The sequence below is a fragment of the Microcaecilia unicolor genome, chromosome 1, assembly GCF_901765095.1.
Source record: "Microcaecilia unicolor chromosome 1, aMicUni1.1, whole genome shotgun sequence".
In the NCBI taxonomy this organism is placed as follows: domain Eukaryota; kingdom Metazoa; phylum Chordata; class Amphibia; order Gymnophiona; family Siphonopidae; genus Microcaecilia; species Microcaecilia unicolor.
The window spans coordinates 502,186,526-502,210,265 of record NC_044031.1 but is presented as its reverse complement, the minus strand read 5'-3'; the positions used below and the strand labels follow the sequence as shown (position 1 = coordinate 502,210,265).

Here is a 23,740-nt window from a genome sequence, read left to right as displayed (position 1 = left end):
TCAAATATCAACGTCACCTTAAAATTCTGTAATACTTTCACAAAATAATATACATAATAATTTTTTTAGGATCCTTAGAGTTCACAGCCAGGGCCGCCGAGAGACTGAGCCAGGCCCGGGGCAAGGCCGCCCTGGGACCCCGCCCCTGTTGCCCCGCCCCCTGAGGTCACCGCCGCTGCTCCCCCCCTCCGTCTGCCACCAGGCTGGGCCCCCTGCATTGAAATCACAGTCTCACCTCCGCGAAAGCAGCGCTGCAGGCAGCAGAACACCTCCCTTCGGTCCTCCTTCCCTTCTTGTGTCCCGCCCTCGCGAAAGTTACGTCAGATGAGGGTGGGACACAGGGAGGGAAGGAGGGCTGAAGGGAGGCGTTCTGCTGCCTGCAGCGCTGCTTTCACAGAGGTGAGACTGCAATTTCAATGCAGGGGGCAGATGGTCGATGACGGAGGGCGGGTGGGTCTGCGGCGCCAGGCCCCCCTTGGAGGCTGGGCCTGGGGAATTTTGTCCCCCCTGCCCCCCCTCTCAGCAGCTATGCTCACAGCAGCATTGCTGTCAAGCCATTTTAGGCAATGCTGTGCATATATTCATCGATCCAATATTTAAACTTTTTTTTTTCCTTTTCTTCAAATGGTGTAAAAACTTCAAATGGTTTAAAATTAGTGACCAGCACCATTTAACTTTCAGCAGCCTCCAGCAGTTCTCATTGTTATGGAAGCAGCCCATGTTATGTCCCAGCCATGCCCAGGACAGTATTAAGTCATAGGCAAAGTAGCAATGGCCTAGGGCCAAATATTTAGGAGAAGCCCTCTAATTCTGTGGTTCCCAAGACAGACTTTTGTCCAGGAAAGTCAGCTGCTGGCAGAAAGAAGAGTGTGGGATTGGGGTGCCCATCCCTGCTCCCCTTTCATACACTGTGCTTGAGTCTGCAGAAAGAGTCAGTGAGTGCTGCCTCTTAACAGCTGCTTCCTCCTCTGCAGTCAGAACCATGAAGGGCCCTTTTTGCTGAAGTTTTAAAATGTATTTATATTATAGTGGTCGAGGGGCAATGTGCTTGTTTATCTAGGGCTCACCAAAGGGTTAATCCTGCCCTGCCTGTGCCCTCCCATGTTCCATCCATGTGAATGCTCCCTTTCATAAGAACATAAGAATAGCCATACTGGATCAGAGCAATGGTCCATTTAGCCCAGTATCCTGTTTACAACAGTGACCAATCCAGGTCACAAGTACCTGGCAGAAACCCAAATAGTAGCAACATTGCAAGCTACCAATACAAGGGCAAGTATTGGCCTTGTATTGGTAGGCCAATACTTGCCCTTATATTGGCCAATACTTGCCCTACACTGTGAGGGTCTGCATGCAACTAACCCACAGCCTCTATGGCCTGCCAGCTAGACAGCTTCTACTATGAGCTCTCAGCTACAGCCTATCCTGCCTTCCCAATCTGGATCATGAGGCAGCCCGCTATAAGCTCTTTACTGCTTGCAGTCTATACTGTCTCTCTACGGCTATTACAGTTCTTTAAGTTTCCCAGCGACTTGTGCAGATAACACTCAGACATTTAATATAGGTAAAATAACTTATTTGCATACTGTAGATTGATGTATCTCACAGGATTAAGGTGAGCACAGTTGTCAGGAATCAGGAATACAGCATACAAGTCAGAAGCCAGGAACCAGGAACATATAGGAACAGCAAATTCTAAGAATCCTTCCTGTCTGTCTTCAGAGCTCTACCTAGCTGTAGAGCTTCCTTTGCATAAAAAAAAGGCCACCAGTCCCAACAAAAGAGATGTCAATGCAGTAAATGAAAAGACGAAGAGTCAAGGAAAAAAGGTGAAAGGGAAAAAGGGGCACATCTTTTTCAGTTTTCAGACCTTCCAAGTTACACTTTTTATTTTTATTTATTATCATTTTTTTAAATTTACCATTCTTATTAAGGGCAGGCTGAGACAGGAATGCAGAGGCAGGACTGGAGACAAGAATGATGAGGCGCCAACACAGGCTAGGCAACCTGTTGTGAAGGCGAAGTGAGAGAGTCAGGAGCCTCTTTATGAAGCCCTAGCTCCCTAATGTCATCTCCGGGCGACCTTCGGAAGCTCCTATTGCTGTCCCTTTACGGCTGAAACTTTGGCATGTGCACGCACCTAAGGGAGCCGGCTAGTGCCGGCGTCGCAGATGAGCAGGGTGTTGTGTCAATAGATGCCATGGAGCACTGGTATCGGACGAGCAAGCAGCCCGGCAAGACTGAGGACTTCTGGAAACCTAAATCGGCAGGAGAACCCGGCCGTAAGGGTGCAGAGGCACGGCCATGTCTGTGACATTATGCTGTTAATACAATCTAAGTTGCTTATGTGAAATACAAACATTACTATTGTAAACCTCACATAACACCTTGGGATTATGATTCAGCATTCATAAATTGGTCTTCCTGCTAGAAACAATAACCTTGAGGATTAAAGTTATGGAATTTTATTTATTTATTAGGATTTGTTAACTGCCTTTGTGAAGCAGTTCACTCAAGGCAAGCCCATTACAATGGTCCCCTCCATATGGCACCCCCTAGCAGGGATGGCCTCTCCAAGTGTGGGTGAAAGTTCAACACATGGCAGCCTTCCCCATGTTTCCCCCTCACACACACAGGGGCCAGGCCCTCCAAATTTTGCCCTCCTCTCTGAGCAGGTCACCCCACTTTCTATCCCCTTGATGCAGTCCCTGGGCTTACCAGGGATCTCTGGTGTTTAGTGAGGCAGGTACAATACCCACTTGCTCCATCCTTGTGTCCCCAGCACAACAATATAGCCACCAAGACCTCTAGAGGTAATATCGCTGTATTGCCACTAGGAATAAGGCTTCCATATATGGGCAAAAGGAAGCCTGACCCCTACAGACAATAGCATAATGGAGAGGCTCCTGCCTGGTTAAATCGCCTGGGGCCACCCAACTGCCAATATTCAGCGATGCATAACCAGGCAGAGTCGCTATCGACTCCTACTGACCCCCCAAAAAAGTGGACATAGAGCAGCACTGGGGAGGAGTCAGAAGTTACACAGGTGGCAGCAATATTCAGTGCCAGGACCTCTAAAGCCAAGCAGCCAAAATTAGGACAGCTCAAAAGCTATTTTCATTTCAGCTGTTTAGCTATGCGAGCCCCAGCACTGACCTGATGGGACCTGCATAACTATTAAAAAGTTAATGTAGCCCTGGGAATCCCCTTCTGGCCCCTGAAAGAAACCCCATGCTTCCCTTCCCCCTCCCCACAGCTGCCAACAGTCAGAACCTCCTCCCTTTCCCAGAGCAACCCCCAACCCATAACCCCTTCGGATCTTGATAGACATCCTTGGATCTACACTAGCACCCTTGTGGTCCAGTGGGGGCAATGCAGTTAGAAGCGAGTGGGTACAAGTACTACACAAGTACTGGAAGCTACTGTGAGCAGTCGCGGTAGCCATTTTCTACAGGCAGCCTCTATCACTCCCACAGGACCACAAGAGTGCTATGGTAGGCCGGGGGGGGGGGGGGGGCTATCAAGACCCAGAGGGTTGTAGGTTGGGGGGCTGTTCCAAGTGGGAAGGGAGGTTCTGGTTGTCAGCAGCTTTGGGGAGGGGGGAGGGGGGAGGGAATCAAGGGGACTCCCAGGGATTTTGAGTCCGGGCTGATATTCTGCTAGGGGTGCATAACTGCCTTACATAGGCCCCAACTGAATATCAACCGGGAACTGCATAAGTTCTGGTGGCCTCCTCTGCTTAAATTAGCCCCAGATATTCAATGTCAGTTCCCGGACATGGCCTGCCACTGAATATCTGGGGATAATTCTGTTCTCAGCCGTCAGTGTTAAAAAAAAAAAAAAAAACGCTGACCACCATGGGTTTAATATCACCCCACAACAGTTATATTCAGCAACTGTGGGGGTAATTTTATAAAATGATAACTTCTGTACCAGAGTGTAGTAGAATATAGAGAGGCACTCTACAAACTACCACACACACACAAAAAAAATTAAGCAATGAAAGAACACTAGACCCATGAGAAAAGATGGCGAAAAAAGCCTCAGTGAATATTCAAAAATCCCATCAGTCTGAAGGGAAGAATCACTATCAACAGTCTAAAAACTCCACCTTATTGTAGTACAATATTGTGCAAAAAATATTAAAGAATGAAAAATCCAGTTCATGTATCTTAGAACACTTATCTTATGGCAGCCAATTAATGCCAATAATAATTGATTATTAGCACCCAATTATTGGCGCTAATCGACTCATTACTAATTAAATTCTGCAGGCAAATTAGGTACACACTCAAATTTGTGTGCTCAACTTTGGCCACCATATATAGTGGCCAAAGTTGAGCACCCAATAATTGGGTGCTAATAATCAATTATAATTGGCAACAATTTGGATTTCTGTGTGTATCTTGCTAAGCGCTATTCTGTAAAGACGTATGCGCAAATCTTTTAGGGGATGTGAAAATGGGACGTGACCATAGGAGAGGCATGGGTGGGTCAGGGGCATTCACAGTATTATAGAATTTGGGGGATCCACACCTAATTTACATGGAAGGATTTACACCAGATTTCAGTTGGTGTAAATTCTCGCACTATTTTATAAACGGCACCCAACTTATGGGAGTGGAGGAGTGGCCTAGTGGTTAGCGTGGTGGACTTTGGTCCTGGAATTGGGTTCGATTCCCACTGCAGGCACAGGCAGCTCCTTGTGACTCTGGGCAAGTCACTTAACCCTCCATTGCCCCAGGTACAAATAAGTACTTGTATATAATATGTAAGCCACATTGAAACTGCTATGAGTGGGAAAGCACAGGGTACAAATGTAAGAAAAAAAAAACTTGGAATGCTGTTTATAGAATAGCACTTGACAAGCATATTTTTTTTTGGTGCCCAAATTTGATTGAAATTTACTGAATCTAGTCCTAAATCCACAAAAATGTTCACAGTTCCAACCACAGATGGTTCTAAATCTCGAACTTGCACAGTTCTAACTAGTACAATTCCAAGTCCCGAAGTAGTAGTTGGTGGACTGGTAATTTTTTAAAAAGTCATTTTCACATATATATGCCCCATACAAACATCAGTGGTCTCCTATAAAATATCGACCAGCATAAAAGTACATAAGAAGACATGATAGTGTAGAGTTTGGGTAGAGTGTGGACGACATTCACAAGTATAATATACACTAATCTACTAATCGTCTAGGCATGGGCATTTACACAGCTCAAGTGCAAATGTAAATGTATGCGCCCGCAAAGTACTGAAAGAGATCTGAAGGACAAAACTGAAAGTTAGCATCTGCAGTGCCAGTCTTACCACTGGGTGGACTAGACATCTGCCTAAGGTGGCACAACATGGCAGAACAGCTAAGTGGCATTTTAAAACTATGAATATGGCATGGTGCCATTCAGCACTTGGGTGCACTCAAGGCCTGCTGCATCCTGCCCTCTCTGAAAGGAAGCTTGCCTTGGAGAGGGTTGGATGTGGCAGGCTTTGAGCATTAGGACCCTGTGGCTGTGCACACTGCTCTTTAGTTCTGCAAGGTGGCCCAGGCAGAGATACAGATGCAGCAGTGGCAGTGGCGGAGAGAAGGTCCAGCAAGGGAAAATTAAGAAGGGGAGATGCTGGACATGGTGGAGGTGAGCTAGGAAAGAGAAGAGAGACATTGGATAAATGGAGGGAAGATAAGGGAAAATGCTGGACACAGGGTTGGGGGAAGAGTAGGAAAGGTGCTGGAAAGCTGGGGGAAGGAGATTCTGGACAGAGAAAGGGTAGGAAAGAGAAGGGGAGATGTTAGATACTCGGAGGTGGGGAAGAAGAGATGCTTGATGGAGGACAAAGGAAGGAAAGATGCTGAACTGCTGGACTTGGTAGAAAAGGGAAAAGAAAATGCTGCACAGCTGGAGTAGGGATAAGGAAGGGAAAGGAAAAGAAAGATGGGGGAAAGTAGAGAAGGGAAAGGAAGATGCTGGACACCCGAGAGGGTATGGTAGGGAAGGAGATGTGCTGGACTTGGGCAGGGGCGTAATAAAGGGAAGAGAAAGGGAAATGATGGACATGAAGTGGGGGAATAGAAGGGAAGAGATGCTGAACATAGTGAGTAGCAAAGGGAAGGAAAGATGCTTGATTATGGGATAGCAAAGGGAAGTTGTTAATCTGTAGGGGGAAGTGTGGAAGAGAAGGGGAGATGCTAGTCAGAACAGAGGAAAGGGATGAGAATGGAAGATGCTGGACAAGGGGAATAGGGAAGCAAAGGGGAAATACTGCACTATCATGGGGTAGGGAAGGGAAAATGCTAGACTACAGGGGGAGATGGAGAAGAGAAGGGGGAAGGTTGTAAATGGAGAAGGGGGAAAGGAAGGGAAAGGGAGATGCTGGACATTCTCAGTACCTGTGACAAACGTTTATATAATTATCACCAATGTATGCTGTCACTGTGATAAAATATGTGGTTTCAGGATTGACTTGTTTAGTCAAATATTAACTATCGTGTTTATGCATGGAGGACAATCATGTTCAACATCATGAGATTCCAGATGATAACAAAAAAACTACATTTTATTCTTAAAACTTGATTTGGCTAAAATGATTATTTCACAGTGCAAACATTACTAAATAATAAAGCAGCCTGAAAGTAACATCACAGAGGAAACCAATGTTCCACTTTAAAACTTAAATATCAATTATCAAGATTAAAAACAATCAATGTATATGGGAAAAGTCATGCTTTGATAGCATTGTTCTGATGTATTTGGGTACCAAAATGTTATTTATTCAAAACCGTGTTTATTTGTTCAGTGAATATTTTAAGTAGAATAAAAGGCACTATCTACATTTACCTACTCTGATCCCAGTTGGCTGCAAAAAGCAGAAGGATCTTCCGTCCGTAATGATCGCGGTTTTCAAGCACACCAGGGAATCCATCCATGAGTGCTCGTTTGATCCCAGGATCATCTGCCTTGAAGTTTTTAAACATATCCAGGTTTAACTGGCGGTACTGAAAGTACTGGGCCAACAGTCTGAAGGCTTCTGTCTGGTTGAACTTCCTGGCACGGAGAAATCTCAAGATAAATGCATCATCTGTACGCAGAAACCCAATATCAGGCCTAGTGATGATCATGTCCCTGACTTGTTGAATATCCTGATGAAGAGTCTCTGGATTCTCATTTAGTTCCAGACGTGCTTTCTCTATAGTCTCTGGACCAAGACCAGCTTGCAAATGGGTCATCTTTACGAAAGCTCTCTTCCCCAATACTTAATTTTTGATGACGTATCAAGGAACGTAATGATCCCATCCAAGTGATGGCCTATTGCAAATATGATCCATTCACAGTCTTTTGTTATCTGACCTTCTGTGTCAAAAATAAAAGTGGATGGCCTTTTTCATATCCTCGACAAGGTGCAGCAGACTGCCCATGCTGTTCAGTGCAGTTTCTCTAACAGATTTAATTTATATCATGTTATCCCTACAAAAAAAAGCAAACAAATAATTAGATCTATTAAAAGGTAGAATTGTATTGCACATGATTAAAAACAAATTCTATTTCTGTTTATTTTATGAACTGCTAAGATCAATGGCAGGTTTTGTTTCCAATCTAGTTTACCTCCTACTCCTTTGTTCTCAGGAGCAACAGTCTGTCTTATGGTAGATTTGGTCTTAAGCACTAACAAGGCAATTCTATAAGCTGGAGCCTAAATGTAGGTGCCAATACTGTGCATATGTTAAAGAATACTAGCAAAAATATGAGCTGTGTTTCAGCTGAAAAGCCTGCGTCAGGAGTCTGAAATTAATACACACAAAAAACGTTCAGTAACAACACCATAGACATTCCCATTTTCCCTTTCTGAGAAGTTCTGAGAGAAGAGGATATTTCTCTAGTAAGTGAACACTATTTTGCTTTGTGCTTTGGGAACTTAAAGATTGGGGTTTAAAGGAGGAATTGTAGGTTAGTGATAGGCAGAATAAAAATATAAAAAACAAATTTTATCAACTACTCCATAGTCTTTCCCCCCAGTATGGGTTCTAATGTTTTTATGAAGTGCATTAAAAATTGGTTAAAAGATAGAAAACAGAAAGTAGGGTTAAATGGTCAGTATTCTCAATGGAGAAGGGTAGTTAGTGGGGTTGACCAGGGGTCTGTGCTGGGACCGCTATTTTTTTTTTTGTTTCTTATTTTTATTAAGGTTTTTCAAAACATAAAACAGAAAGGAAAAATCAAACGATAACAACAATCCATGGCAAATAAAATAAGCATAAATGAAAAGACAGAACATTATCAGCATTCCATGACAATACCCTTAGACAATCAGCTGTTTTACAGTGGTCAGTTAGTGCTATTAGGATCTTGACAAAATAAATCTAAACGAGCCCAAGTCTTTAAGACAGACTTAACTCTCCGGTGTTTATGGGCCACAATTGTTTCATATTTTCTAATCACACACACGTAACTCCACCATTCATTATAATTTAGATTCACATTATTTTTCCAGTTGGAAACAATTAAGTGTAAAGCAACAGCTAACAATATATTGAACAATTTCTTATCGGATTCTAGGATAGAGGTGTTAGGAGAAGAGGCTCACAAAATCACAACTTCGTAAGAGAGCACTGTAGACGCTACTTTTTAACATATTTATAAATGACCTAGAGATGGGAGTAACTAGTGAGGTAATTAAATTTGCTGATGACACAAAGTTATTCAAAGTCGTTAAATCGCAGGTGGATTGTGAAAAATTGAAAGAGGACCTTACGAGACTGGGAGACTGGGCATCTAAATGGCAGATGATGTTTAATGTCAGCAAGTGCAAAGTGATGCATGTGGGAAAGAGGAACCCGAATTATAGCTACGTCATGCAAGATTCCATGTTAGGAGTCACGGACCAAGAAAGGGATCTAGGTGTCATCACTGATGATACGTTGAAACCCTCTGCTCAGTGTGCTGTTGCGGCTAAGAAAGCAAATAGAATGTTAGATATTATTAGGAAAGGAATGGAAAACAAAAATGAAGATGTTATAATGCCTTTGTATTGCTCCATGGTGCGACCGCACCTCGAATACTGTGTCCAATTCTGGTCGCCGCATCTCAAAAAGATATAGTGGAATTAGAAAAGGTGCAGAGAAGGGCAACGAAAATGATAAAGGGGATGGGACGACTTCCCTATGAGGAAACACTAAAGCGGCTAGGGCTCTTCAGCTTGGAGAAAAGGCGGCTGAGGGGAGATATGATAGAAGTCTATAAAATAATGAGTGGAGTTGAAAGGGTGGATGTGAAGTGTCTGTTTACGCTTTCCAAAAATACTAGGACTAGGGGGCATGCGATGAAGCTACAATGTAGTAAATTTAAAACAAATTGGAGAAAATCTTTCTTCACTCAACATGTAATTATGCTCTGGAATTCGTTGCCAGAGAATGTGGTAAAGGCGGTTAGCTTAGTGGAGTTTAAAAAAGGTTTGGACGGCTTCCTATAGGAAAAGTCCATAGACCATTATTAAATGGACTTAGGGAAAATCCACTATTTCTGGGATAAGCAGTATAAAATGTTTTGTACTTTTTTGGGGATCTTGCCAGGTATTTGTGACCTGGATTGGCCACTGTTGGAAACAGGATGCTGGGCTTGATGGGCCTTTGGTCTGTCCCAGTATGGCAATACTTATGTACTTATGTAATCTTTCCCAACTGACACTTTCTGACATTCAAGTACAAGTTTTAAAGAAGGAACTTTGTTCCAGCTGCCAAATATCAGCCCTTCCAGACATGTATGGATCTGTTCCACTTCAAAAGGAAATTGCAGGTGATTCAACTAGTCATAATGACACATCTATATTGAGAAATAATTCTAAGTGGGTACCACAGGGACCCCCAGACCCATTGATTTCAGCTTTCAATGGTTGTGTATTGAGAGAAGCACAGGAATTGAGAAAAAGGAACCATCGAAAGAGTTTCCATAATTTGTCTAGAGAAGAACTGAATGCTTTGCAACCTTTATCCCAGAACCAGAACATAGTGATTAAGCCAGCCAACAAAGATGGCAGCATTGTAGTCATGGATAAGGGTAGGTACATTGGGGAGACAGAGAGCAGATTTTGGACAACCAGTATTATACCTTGTTGGATACAGACCTTAGCCATGATCTACATGTTAAGATTAACCAATTAGTGAAATATGCATATGATATAGGATACATTGAGGCATATTTTCAAAGCACTTTGGGAGGCTAAGTTCCATAGGTTTCTATGGAACTTTGGGAGGCTAAGTGCTTTGAAAATGAGCCCGATTACCTCCAATAAACACATGTTTCTCACAGTTAAAAATCCCATGATATCAACCATCTATGTTTTGCCCAAAATACACAAGTCTGTGACCAGTCCACAAGGGTGCCCAATAATCTCTGGAAATGGTTGAGTTTTGGAACCATTATCTAAGTTTGTAGACTGTTTTTTGAGACCCTTTGTTCCCAAGATTGATTCATATGTTCAAGGTTCTTCACACATGATAAATTTGTTGGAGGAATTTTATGATGACCTAGAAGACATTGTATTGGTGACACTTGACATAGATGCCTTGTATACTAACATCCCTCTGATTGAAGCTTTAGTAATTGTTAAACAAGTACTCAAAAAAAAAAATAAAAGGCCGCCCTTGGGAGGATCCCCGGTCACGTCATATTAGCTTTGTCCGTAATGGCGCGAACTCAAAACTATTTTGGCTCCAGCAGAAGTTTTACTTGAAGATTAGGGGCTTTAGGGGCACAGCTATGGGTTCGTCAATGGCTCCAGATATAGCAAATTTGTATGTCACTAATTTTGAGTATGTGTTTCTTAAGGACCATCCTTTCAGCATTGAAATTAAATTTTATATGCGCTATATCAATGATATTCTTCTGCTCTGGAAAGATGATACCAATAAGCTCCCACTATTTTATGATTGGATGAATATATGCGATTCAAATCTGTGATTCAAAATTCAGTACAGTACTAGAGAAATTTCATACTTGGACATATTAATCAAAAAGACTAGATACAAATTTACAACCATTTATATAAAACCTACCAATAGGAACACATACTTGCATTACACAAGTTTTCATAATAGAAGTTTGAAATCCAACTTGCCTTATTCTCAATTTCTCAGGTTGCAAAGGTTCTGTACTACTTTAAGAGAATTTGAAACACAAGCTACTATTATGACCTACTGTTTTATACAGAGGGTTATCCTAGAAAATGTATCACTGAAGGTTTAAACGAGGCCAGAATGCAATGTAGGGAGTCTTTCTTGTCTACAAGTCAGGCCAAGATTAAGCCTGATGTTATCTGTACTCTATGGAGGTCATTTTCAAAAGAAAACAACGTCCAAAAAGTGGCATAAATCTGCAATTGGATGTTTTCCTCACAAAAATGTCCAAATTGGTATTTTCAAAACCAATTTTTAGACGTTTTTCTATGACGTCCGTCAGAAGTGCATTCAAATCACAAGGGGGCATGTCAGGGGCATGTTAAGGACGGGATCTGGGTGTTCCTAACATTTGGACATTTTTCAGCCATCATGGAACAAAACAAAATCGTCCAAGACCAAAACTAAGATGTTTTGAGCTACACCTGTTTTTATAACGAATAAGGCACAAAAAGGTACCCTAAATGACCAGATGACCACTGAAAAGAATCAGGGGTGTCCTCCCCTTCCTCCCCCAGTGGTCACTAACCCTTCCTACCCCCCAAAAGTTTGATTAAAAGCATTACTTGCCAGCCTGTATGCCAGCCTCAGATGTTATACTCAGGTCCATTAGAGCAGCATGCAGGCCCCTGGAGTAGTGGGTGCAGTGCACTGCAGACAGGTGAACCCAGGCCCATACCTCCCCCTACCTGTTACACTTGTGGAGGAAACTGAACCCTCCAAAACTCACCAGAAACCCACTGTACCCACATATAGATGCCCTCTTCACCCGTAAGGGCTAAGGTACTGGTATACAGTTGGGGGTAGTGGGTTTTGGGTGGGTTTTGGGGGGCTCAGCAGACAAGATAAGGGAGCAATGGTGAGATGTGTACCTGGGAGCATTTTATGAAGTCCACTGCAGCGCCCCCTAGGGTGCCCTATTGCTTTCCTGGGATGTCTGGGGGACTAGTCTACTAAAAATGCTGGCTCCTCTTATATCTCAATGGCTTGATTTTGTACGTTTTGCACTTGGATGTTTGTTTTTCGAAAATGGACCAAAAATCAAAATGTCTAAATCACAAAACCTTGTTCTAAACATTATTTCTGAAAAAAAAAAGATAGATGTTTTTCTTTTTTGAAAATGACCTTTTTTCCTATTCAGATTTTGGACGTTTTTTGGAAAACGTCCAAAGTTGGACTTAGACGTCATATCGAAAATGCCCCTCCACATCTCTCATATTATGCAAGAGATATTAGACAGATCATTAAGAGGAATTGGCATATCTTGGAAGTACATCCCTGTTTTAGAGGCAAGAGACCCGTGGAGGGGCATTTTTCTAAGAAACGTCCAAGTTGCGATTTGGATGTCCTTGCAAAACGGTGAAATCCAGGCACGGGGAAACCCGTATTTTTGAAAAAAGGTGGACGTACATCTTTCGTTTTGAAAATACCATCAGAGATGTCTAAATCCTTAAATTTGGACATCTATAGATTTGGACGTCCCTAGACATGGACGTTTCTGACTTTCGGCGATTTTCGAAACCAAAAACATCCATGTGAAAAACGTCCAAATGCAGGCCATTTGGGTGTGGAAGGAGCCAGCATTTGTAGTGCACTGGTCCCCCTGACATGCCAGGGCAGCAATGGGGCACCTTAGGAGGTACTGCAGTGGACTTCATAAAATGCTCCTAGGAACATAGCTCCCTTACCTTATGTGCTGAGCCCCCCAAAACCCACTACCCACTACCCATAGCCCTTACGGGTGAAGGGGGCACCTATATATGGGTACAGTGGGTTTCTGGTGGGTTTTGGAGAGCTCGCTGTTTCCTCCACAAATGTAACAGGTAGGGGGGGGGGTATGGGCCTGGGTTCGCCTATCGGAAGTACACTGCAGTACCCACTAAAACTGTTCCTGGGACCTGCTGTGCTGTCATGGACCTGAGTATGACATCTGAGGCTGGCATAGAGGCTGGCATGACATATTTTTAAAGATTTTTTTTAGGGTGGGAGGGGGTTAGTGACCACTGGGGGAGTAACGGGAGGTCATCCCTGATTCTCTCCGGTGGTCATCTGGTCATTTCGAGCACCTTTTTGTGCCTTATTTGTAATAAAAACACGTCCGGGTGAAAACGTCCAAGTGTGCATCAGGGACGTCCTTGTTTTTTTCGATTATGGGTCAAAGACGTCCAAGTGTTAGGCACGCCCAAGTCCCACCTTCGCTATGCCTCTGATACGCCCCCTTGAAATTTGGATGTCCTTGCGACGGACTGCAGTTGGAGACGTCCAAAATCGGGTTTCGATTATACCGATTTGGATGTCTCTGGGAAAAGGACGTCCATCTTCCGTTTTATGTCAAAAGACGAACATCCTTCTCTTTCGAAAATGAGCCCAATAGTCACCTATTTTCGCAAAACAAATCTTATAGAAAGATTGGTGGCTTCATTCTTACCAGAACCTGAGCAGATCCGTGTTAGTCCTGTTCCGTTTGTAGACATTGAGGGGCATAATCGAACGTGAACTCCCATATGTAAAAACGTCCATCTCCGGAGACGGCTCCGTGAAGAGGCGGAGCGAACCGTAAAATCGAAACGAGATGGCCGTCCATCTTCGGTTTCGGTTATACGGTTCGGCCCGCTGAAATCCCATCATTTGTGTCGACTCTAGAGATAGACGACACAAATGGTGAGATCGCTGGACCTAGAGATGGCTGTCCGCGGTTTTCAGCGATAATCGAAACCGCTGCCAGCCATCTCAAAAACGGACCTAATCCAAGCCATTTGGTCATGGGAGGGGCCAGCATTCGTAGTGCACTGGTCCCCCTGAGATGCCTCTATGCCAGCCTCAAATATCATACCTAGCTCCATGACAGCAGTATGCAGGTCCCTGGAGCAATTTTAGTTTAGTTGGTGCTGCATGGGACCCATGCAGAGAGCAAAAATCGGAAGAAAAAAAAAACATGCAAGTGCAGTCAGGGATGTCCAAATTAAAACAATAGTAATAGGGGGATTTGAACCAGAGCAATTTTAGTTTAGTTGGTGCTGCGCGGGACCCATGCAGAGAGCAAAAATTGGAAGAAAAAAAACATGCAAGTGCAGTCAGGGATGTCCAAAAAAAAAAACATGCAAGTGCAGTCAGGGACGTCCAAATTAAAACAATAGTAATAGTGGGATTTGAACCAACCACCTTCTGATTACAAGACCTGTGCGCTAACCACTGCACCACTTATTCAGCTGCCTAGAGTTCCTTCCCTTTCCATTAAGTCCCTCGAAGTTTCTGTCAGCCAATCACAGCTCATTTAGCTGACACTGATGTCAGGTAAATGAGCTGTGATTGATTGACAGAAACTTGGAGGGACTTAATGGAAAGGGAAGAAATGTCTAAGTACCTGAATAAGTGGTGCAGTGGTTAAACACAAGTCTTATAACCAGAAGATGGCTGGTTCGAGTCCCCCTATTACTATTGTTTTAATTTGGACATCCCTGACTGCACTTGCATGTTTTTTTTCTTCCAATTTTTGCTCTCTGCATGGGTCCCGTGCAGCACCAACTAAACTAAAATTGTTCAGGGGACCTGCATACTGCTGTCATGGAGCTAGGTATGGTATTTGAGGCTGACATAGAGGCTGGAAAAAATATTTAAACAGTTTGTTTTTTAGGGTGGGAGGGGGTTAGTGACCACTGGGGGAGACAGGGAAGATCATCCCCGATTCCCTCCGGTGGTCATCTGGTCAGTTTGGGCACTTTTTGGAAGCTTGGTCGTGAAAAAAACAGGACCAACTTTGTGTGGACTAAATGCTCGTCGGGGACGTCTTGCTTTTTTCCATTATCAGGCGCGGAGGTCCATCTGTTAACCACGCCCCGGAACGCCCCTGTCCCGCCTTCGCTACCGTTTGGCCACGCCCCCGAGAATTTCGCCCGTCCCCGTGATGGAAAGCAGTTGGGGCCGTCCAAATTCAGCTTTCGATTATACCTGTTTTTGAGACGGACGTCCATCTCCCGATTTGTGTCGGAAGATGGGCGTCCGTCTCTTTCGAAAATAAGCTGGATTGTGTCACTTTGAGTTTGCACATCCTGTCACTGGACGTATAAGCAAACTTAACCACTCCAGTGATTGTACCTCTACTCAGGTTATTTATATTATCACCTGTCCATGCCACTTAATTTATGTCAGCAAAACTAATAGGATGGTGAAGATGAAGATCATAGAACACTCTAGCTGACTTTCTAGGAACATCCAAACAGCTCCATTGGTTTCACATTGGTACTCTTTGAAGCACACAACAGATAACTTAAAATTTTTTCTTATTAAAATCATCAAGCTCAGATGTTGTGGGGGTGATGTGAGATACTGTTCTGATCAGGGAAAAACATCATCTTATCTTCAATTTAAACACTATCGCTCCTGATGGTTTGAATTCAGAACTTGATTTGTGCCCTTTTCTGTAATTCCTCTGATGTACTTGTTTTGATATATTATATCTGTTGTTTCATTCGTGATTGCAACTCATACTGTTTTAAGTTTTTTTTTTCTCTTGATAGCACTCCAAAGGTGTTTTGATGCAATATTTTTATCATATATGTTTTTTAACCCTTACCTTGATATCTGTTTATTTGATGTATGCACATCACCATTTTTGTTTATATGAATACACTTTTTCTAATTATTAATAAGTTTTTGTATATAGCCCTCATCTTATATGAAGATGCATTTCTTTGGATTGCATATTATGTTTAATATGTCACCTATACTTGAGTATTTTCATTTTTATTGTTGTTACTGTGTTTTAAGTCTCCAAATCAGTCCTACACAGCACCTGTCTTAGAACCTTCTTACATTTTGTTATATACTTTTCATAAAGGATTTATATACTGTATTTTAAGTCTCCATGTTGGTTCTGCACAGAACTTGTTTTAGAACTCTTTCATATTATTTTACACATTCTATAGGGTTTATACACTGGGAACTTTTGACACACAGGTGTTTATGACCAATATAGCATTTGCTTTTATTTATTTTGCATATGATTTCTGTGCTGTCTAGGCTAGGTAAGATCACAAAATTTCAACAGTCAGCTAAACCATCCCCAAGTAAAAACTTTATCAGTAGACTCTCAATTCTTAATTCAACTTTTCTTTAACGTAGCAATCATAGCAAATAAAGAAAATCAACTTACAGTTCAGTTGCTTGAACAGAATTGTTGCCTTCTGCACATAGAGTCCGAATCTAGCCACCGCAGAGGCAAGGAGATGGCCAGAACTGGTAAAGCTATAATATCCAAAGAGGAAAATGACCTGGGAAAATGTGGGAAATGCCTTGGGAAAAATGTGGACTTGGGCAAATGGTGAAGAATTTTGACGGAATCGCAGTAGATAGCAGATTCAGGAGGGATCAGCCCTTAGAACAGCTGCTGATCAATATGGCATGCTAGGAAGACTGAGACTCTCTCACACAAACCCCAGGGGCAGAGAGGAAGGATGGCCCTAGCTCAGAACTAAGGGCCAAAAGGGAAAGCGCACAAGGAGTCAATCACAGGAAACTATAAACTATAAGGATAGTAGCCCTGATACACAGTGCTATCTATATACAGACAATGCAACTGAATACAAATAATACTCATATTAAAGGTTTTTTTTTGTGTGTATTAATTTTAGACTCCTGACACAGGTTTTTCAGCCAAAACGTGGCCCATATCGAGTGGACACTGAACTGTGGAGTGCCACAGTGCTCCGTACTGTCTCCTACTTTATTTATTTATTTATTTATTTATTGCATTTGTATCCCACATTTTCCCACCTTTTTGCAGGCTCAATGTGGCTTACAATGTATCATTCTTGTTGGTAGATAGATTAGAAAATAGACACTTAGTGTTAAATAAAGACCTTGAGTATCATAGTAGAAGATTAAAACAAGCAGATATTATAAAACAATTCTGAATATAAGTAGGAGGAGATGTGTACAGTTACATTTGTTGATCTTTATGGTATGCCTTATTAAAGAGATAGGTCTTCAAAAAATTACGAAAGTTAGTTAGTTAGTTCGTGGATCGTTTTTAGGTTGCACGGCAATACGTTCCATAACTGGGAATATCTACCTCAAGCCTCTGGCTGAGCTGCTTCAGTCAATGGACACAAAATTCTACATCTATGCTGATGATATACAAATACTCATGCCCTTTGAACCAGATCTACCCAAAGCTCTGAGTAAACTGTCTGCTTGCCTAACCGCTACTCAGGAATGGTCAAAGAACAACAAACTCTGAACCTAAACAAAACAGAGATTTTTTGGGTACTTAACACGAGTGGACAAATATCTGACTTCAAAATACCTTTTGGGAAGTATAAACTCCTTCTAAAATCACAAATCAGAAATCTTGGAATACTGCTAGACTCATCACTCACTCTGATTCTGCAAATTCAAACTATCTTTAAAAATTGTCTCTAAAACCTATGGCAGCTATGAAATCTCTCTCCATATATTGAAAAGATGAGTCTGACCACAGTGGTCCATGCCATGATAACATCACGACTAGACTATTGTAATGCCCTGTACACTGGTTAAACCAAAAACAGCTTATATCAGCTCCAACTAATTCAGAAGGCTGCAGCATGACTGATAGAAGGTTGCAAATGGTGTGATCACATCACACCCTTCCTGCAAAAACTATACTGGCTACCAGTGCCTTACAGGGCTAAATTTAAAACTCTATGTGTGATTTTCAAGGCCCTCATACACAGGCCAGAGTACTTGAATAAATTAGCTCTTTACACACCTTTGAGACCTCTAAGATCCTCTCAAGGAGCATCACTATATGTCCCCTCATCAAAGGGAATTGTACGATGTAATACCCGCCAGCGAGCCTTCTCAGGAGTAGCCCCCACACTCTGGAATTTACTCCCAGCGGGGCTGTGTATAACTTGAGACTACCTCTACTTCAGGAAGTAAGTAAAAGCCTGACTCTTCTCCCAAGCCTTTAGGGTGACAAACTATACACCCATTCTGCACCTGGGCTAGCTTGCTACATCCACTGTAACTTAGACCAGTTCCTTAAATCTTGATTAACTGTACAGAGAACTTGCCTTTCGTTTAGCCACCCATTTATTTATCCCAACTGACTCTGTACCACGCATCTTGTCCCTATCTATATATCTGCACTTGGCCCCTCAGCTATACGGTAAGCTGTATTGTAGAAAAGCATTAGGATCATCACAATGTTATTTCAATGTTCTAATTGTACGCTTATTAGATATCCCATCGCTATTGTGCTTACATCATATTATATCTCTGTTATTTGAATTTCCGTGCTGTCAAATGTGTATATTTTTAATCCTGTTTATGGAAGTCCTATTATTAGGCTTCAATTTGTTGTTTTCAAGTTTACGTCATTTATTATATTTATGTTTACACTTGTTCATTTTACTACTGTTATGCTGATATCAAAATTGTAAGTTTGATGTTAAACTCTACCTACTGTACACCGCCTTGGGTGAATCCCTTCCTAAAGGCAGTTAATAAATCCCAATAAACAAACTCGAATGAAAGTTAAGTACATAAGTACATAAGTATTGGCATACTGGGACAGACCAAAGGTCCATCAAGACCAGCATCCTGTTTCCAACAGTGGCCAATCCAGGTCACAAATACCTGGCAAGATCCCGAAAAAGTTCAATACATTTTATGCTGCTTATCACAGAAATAGCAGTGGATTTTCCCCAAGTCAATTTATTGTATGATTCATTGTGTGATCTCCACTGGCATATTTTTGGTTCCTTTGGAGGTTTGTTCTTCTGTATATATTCAACAGAATACTAGCACTCATATGATTGGTGCCAATAATTGAAAGTTGTATGTATAAGTGCTAGGCGTTATTCTGTAACCAGCACACATAAGTCACTAGCATGCAACTACAAGGATGGCGTACACGTGGGACACATTTAAGAGAGGGTAGACATCACCTCCTCAGGTTATTCTCCATATTGTTTTTTGTATTCCATCAAGCTGTGACCCTTGAAGAAGGCACCCTGCCGAAACCCGGCCCGTGTTGGGTCTGGACGATGTATGTCACTTTTTTGGGGAGAATAAACTTTTATGTTGGAGATATTGGACTTTTGTCAATTCTTGGAACTATTTCTTCCACCCTTTGGGTTGCTTGTGTTGTTGCTGCGGAAGCACTTTTATGTGGGCTTGTCATGGGCATGTTACCAAGTGACGCACGAATACTATTATTTGGACACATAGCATGATGCATTTAGGTGTGCCAAATTACACTGTCCATTGACAATGTGGTGTGCCTAACTTTTGGCGCTCCAAACCGGCATTACGTTAGTATTCTATAATGGTTTAGGCATGCCCAGAAGCCATTATAGAATTGGTGCTAAGCTCGCCCCATCATTGTGCTTACATCTTGGTGCCAATTTATAGAATTGCCCCCCTAAATCAGTGCTGGGCAGTTCTGGGGTACATAAAAGAGAGAGAGAAAAAGGAGTTTTGGTTTTCTGTCTCTTTTATGCCAAGAAGTCATGCACAACAATTAAAAATGAGTTACCGGATTTTTACCTCCTTACACATGCAACAACAGCTGTGAGAGCCTATGACCAGTGTAAGGTACACTGAGGGAGAGGACTTGCGGCTGGAGACATTTTTGATGACTGCTTAAACCACTGGTGAAGGTACTCAGGGAGAAGATGTTCTGCATATTGTGTTGCATGCCAAAAGTGGTTTGGCATTTTCTGGAAGATTACCAAATCAGTCCCCCATGGGTTCAGGGAATCCAAAGAGGACAGAAAGGGAGAGAGCTGTGTACTTTTGTCATACAAGATTCTGAAAATCAGCCTGCCAGTGAGTGAGAAGACATCCTCAGTCTGTGGATTGTGAGAAGAAAAAGAAGAATGTTCTAGTAACCAGGAAACCTTAAAAAAATTGGAGAAATAACCCTCTGTCAAGTCTTTTGCTTATGTAGAGACCCCTAGAGCAGTGCTGGAACCTTCAGTGCTCTACCAGAATAAAGCAGTTCTGACCTTTTTCTAACCCCACAGTTTCCAGAACAGGAGGGGGGAAACAAGGCTAATATAAAATACCCAGCCTAGGGAGAGGGTCATTATCTTTGGTTCAGATCCCTAGCCACAGATCTCCAGCCAATGCACCTCAACGTAAGGGGACCAGGGATTGGCAGAGTCCCTGGTCATTCCTCTAACATCTATTGTATTCAAGGTGTCTAAAGGACTTTTAACCTCCAAGCTGCAGCACTTTCTTACTTTATTAAACTGAAGGTCTTTGACTAGTCCCTGACCCCTGAGTAGCCAGCCTCAGAGCCTATAAAGCTGATGAACTATTCACAGGAACAGGGAATCTGTCTAGCAACACTGTCTGCAGAAAGAAGGAGGGAAGCAATGTTACTTAATCTTGCTGGTGCCAAAAAACAATCAAGGTACATAATCTACACCTCAGATATCCATCTGGGAAGAGTAAGTTTTACTCTAAGGACCATAAATGAGAAAGGAGAATTAGGAAGAAGAAGCTAAAAGATTGTTACTATTTAATATACTTACACTTACTGGCAAATAGAAGTGACTTACTGGCATGCAGAAGTGATAAATAGTGATTTGAAGCCTGACCTATTATTTGATCTCCATGATAAAGTAAACCTCTGCTATTTTGAACATATTAAACTTTGTAGTTTGCTTTGTTGACTTTAAGACAAGCAGTCAGTGTGTGGATTATGTGCTTTGCTAGTAACATAGTAACATACATGCCTCCTTATAATCGAAAGAGAAAAACGCCTATATTGTGACCCAAATCGAGAAATGGGCGTCTTTCTCCCGTGGGTGCCCAAATCGGTATAATCGAACACCGATTTTGGGCGTTTCCAACTGCAATCCGTCGCGGAAACAGGTAAAGTTGACGGGGGCGTGTCGGAGGTGTGGTGAAGGTGGAACTGGAGCGTGGTTATCGGCCAAGGAGAGATGGGCGTCTTTAGCTGATAATCGAAAAAAAAGGCGTTTTTACCTCGATTTTGGGTCACTTTTTTTGGACCCTTTTTTTTCATGAACAGGTCCCAAAAAAGTGCCCCAACTGACCAGATGACCACTGGAGGGAATTGGGGATGACCTCCCCGGACTCCCCCGGTGGTCACTAACCCCCTCCCACCAAAAAAACCCCACTTTAAAAACTTTTTTTCCTGCCTTTATGCCAGCCTCAAATGCCGTACCCACCTCCATGACAGCAGAATGTGTTCTATCCTCTGACAGCCTTTCCCTGGTTCTGATGTGGCTCTCGGGTGAGTGTGACACCTTTTCTGTTATGTGCACTGCAGAGTCACATCAGCAATGCATTGTGGTGGGTGTAGGGTATTGGGCTCCGTGATTTCATTAGCTTGTGTTACAGTCTCACGATGTTGGTAGTTGGTAGGCTCTACTCCCATGGTGCTTTTCCCCCTGCTTACTGGGTCAGAGTGTGCCCTGTTTCGTTTCCGGTAGTCCATGAGTTAGTGGCCATTTTTGTAAGCCAGTTTTAGATCCCTTTCACATGTTAGCCAAGTTACAGAACTTAGTTCTTACCTTGAATGTGGCTGAAAGAGGGCACTGTACAGCATTCTGCCAGCTCTGACCTACTGCTAATCTCAGTACCAGGGAGACTCGTTGCCAGTGGGGCACAACCTCTGATCTGCAGTTAACTGTGAGTAAGTGTGCTTATTCCAATAAAGGACGTTTTCGGAGAGATTAGTCTTCAGGTGTCAACTGCTGTGCCAATGTTATATAGCAGCGACAAGTCCTAGAGGCCTGCGTGTATGCAGGTCCCTGGAGCAATTTTAGTGGGTACCGCAGTGCACTTCAGCCAGGTGGACCCAGGCCCATCCCCCCCCCATCTGTAACACTTGTGCTGGTAAATGGGAGGCCTCCAAAACCCACTGTACCCACATGTAGGTGCCCCCTTCATCCCTAAGAGCTATGGCAGTGTTGTTCATTTGTGGGTAGTGGGTTTTGGGGGAGGGGGTTGGGTGCTCAGCACCCGTGGTAAGGGAGCTATGCATGTGGGAGCGTTGTCTGAAGTCCACTGCACTGACCTCTAGGGTGCCCAGTTGGTGTCCTGGCATGTCAGGGGGGTGAGTGTACTACTAATTGTGGCCCCTCCCATGACCAATGGCTCGAATTAGGACGTTTTTGAGATGGGTGTTTTTAGTTTCCATTATCGCTAAAAAAAACAAACGCCCAGCTGAAAAACGTCCATTTTTTCGAAAATACGGTCTGTCCCGCCTCTTCACGTACTCGTTTTCGGACATAGACGCCCATGGAGATAGGCATTCGCATTCAATTATGCCCCTCATAGTAACATAGTAGATGATGGCAGAAAAAGACCTGCACGGTCCATCCAGTCTGCCCAACAAGATAAACTCATATGTGCTTCTTTTTGTGTATACCCTACCTTGATTTGCACCTGTCCTCTTTAGGGCACAGACCATATAAGTCTGCCCAGCACTATCCCCACCTCCCAACCACCAGCCCCGCCTCCCACCACCAGCTCTGGCACAGACCGTATAAGTCTGCCCAGCACTATCCCCGCCTCCCAACCACCAGTCCCGCCTCCAACCACAGGCTCTGGCACAGACCGTATAAGTCTGCCCAGCACTATCCCCACCTCCCTACCACCAGCCTCGCCTCCCACCACCGGCTCTGCCACCCAATCTCGGCTAAGCTCTTGAGGATCCATTCCTTCTGAACAGGATTCCTTTATGTTTATCCCAAGCATGTTTGAATTCCGTTACCGTTTTCATTTCCACCACCTCCCGCGGGAGGGCATTCCAAGCATCCACTACTCTCTCCGTGAAGAAATACTTCCTGACATTTTTCTTGAGTCTGCCCCCCCTTCAATCTCATTTCATGTCCTCTAGTTCTACCGCCTTCTCCTCTCCGGAAAAGGTTCGTTTGCGGATTAATACCTTTCAAATATTTGAACGTCTATATCATATCACCCCGTTTCTCCTTTCCTCCAGGGTATACATGTTCAGGTCAACAAGTCTCTCCTCAAACGTCTTGTAACGCAAATCCCATACCATTCTCGTAGCTTTTCTTTGCACCGCTTCCATTTTTTTAACATCCTTCACAAGATACGGCCTCCAAAACTGAACACAATACTCCAGGTGGGGCCTCACCAACATCTTATACAGGGGTATTAAAACCTCTTTTCTTCTGCTGGTCACACCTCTCTCTATACAGCCTAGCAATCTTCTAGCTATAGCCACCGCTTTGTCACACTGTTTCGTCGCCTTCAGGTCCTCAGATACTATCACCCCAAGATTTCTCTCCCCGTCCATACCTATCAGACTCTCCCCGCCTAACACATACGTCTCCCTTGGATTTCTACTCCCTAAATGCATATAGTATCAGTTCTGCTCTCAACTAGTCCAAGAGAAATATAATTGTGTAGCCTGCCTGATGCTCACACTGAACTAAGGTTACACTTGTTTCTGTCTTTTGTCTGTGAACATTACAAGATAAATTGTATCCAGCATTTCATTTTATTCACACTCTAAAATATATTTATACAAATAGTCAACTGGAGTGGACAGTGACCTTCTTGGGAATGAGTGACTGCCATAAA

The 23,740-nt window shown here is 43.0% G+C and overlaps 1 protein-coding gene across 1 annotated transcript in view; it reads right to left on the bottom strand.

Moving 5' to 3' along the window:
- Positions 1-7,292, bottom strand: part of CLVS1 (clavesin 1) — a 152,234-nt gene extending 144,942 nt beyond the window's left edge. The window contains 2 exon segments of the mRNA XM_030214853.1: positions 6,837-7,249; positions 7,251-7,292. Of these exon segments, the coding sequence (XP_030070713.1) occupies positions 6,837-7,249; positions 7,251-7,292 (455 nt within the window).
- Positions 7,293-23,740: the final 16,448 nt, after the last annotated feature.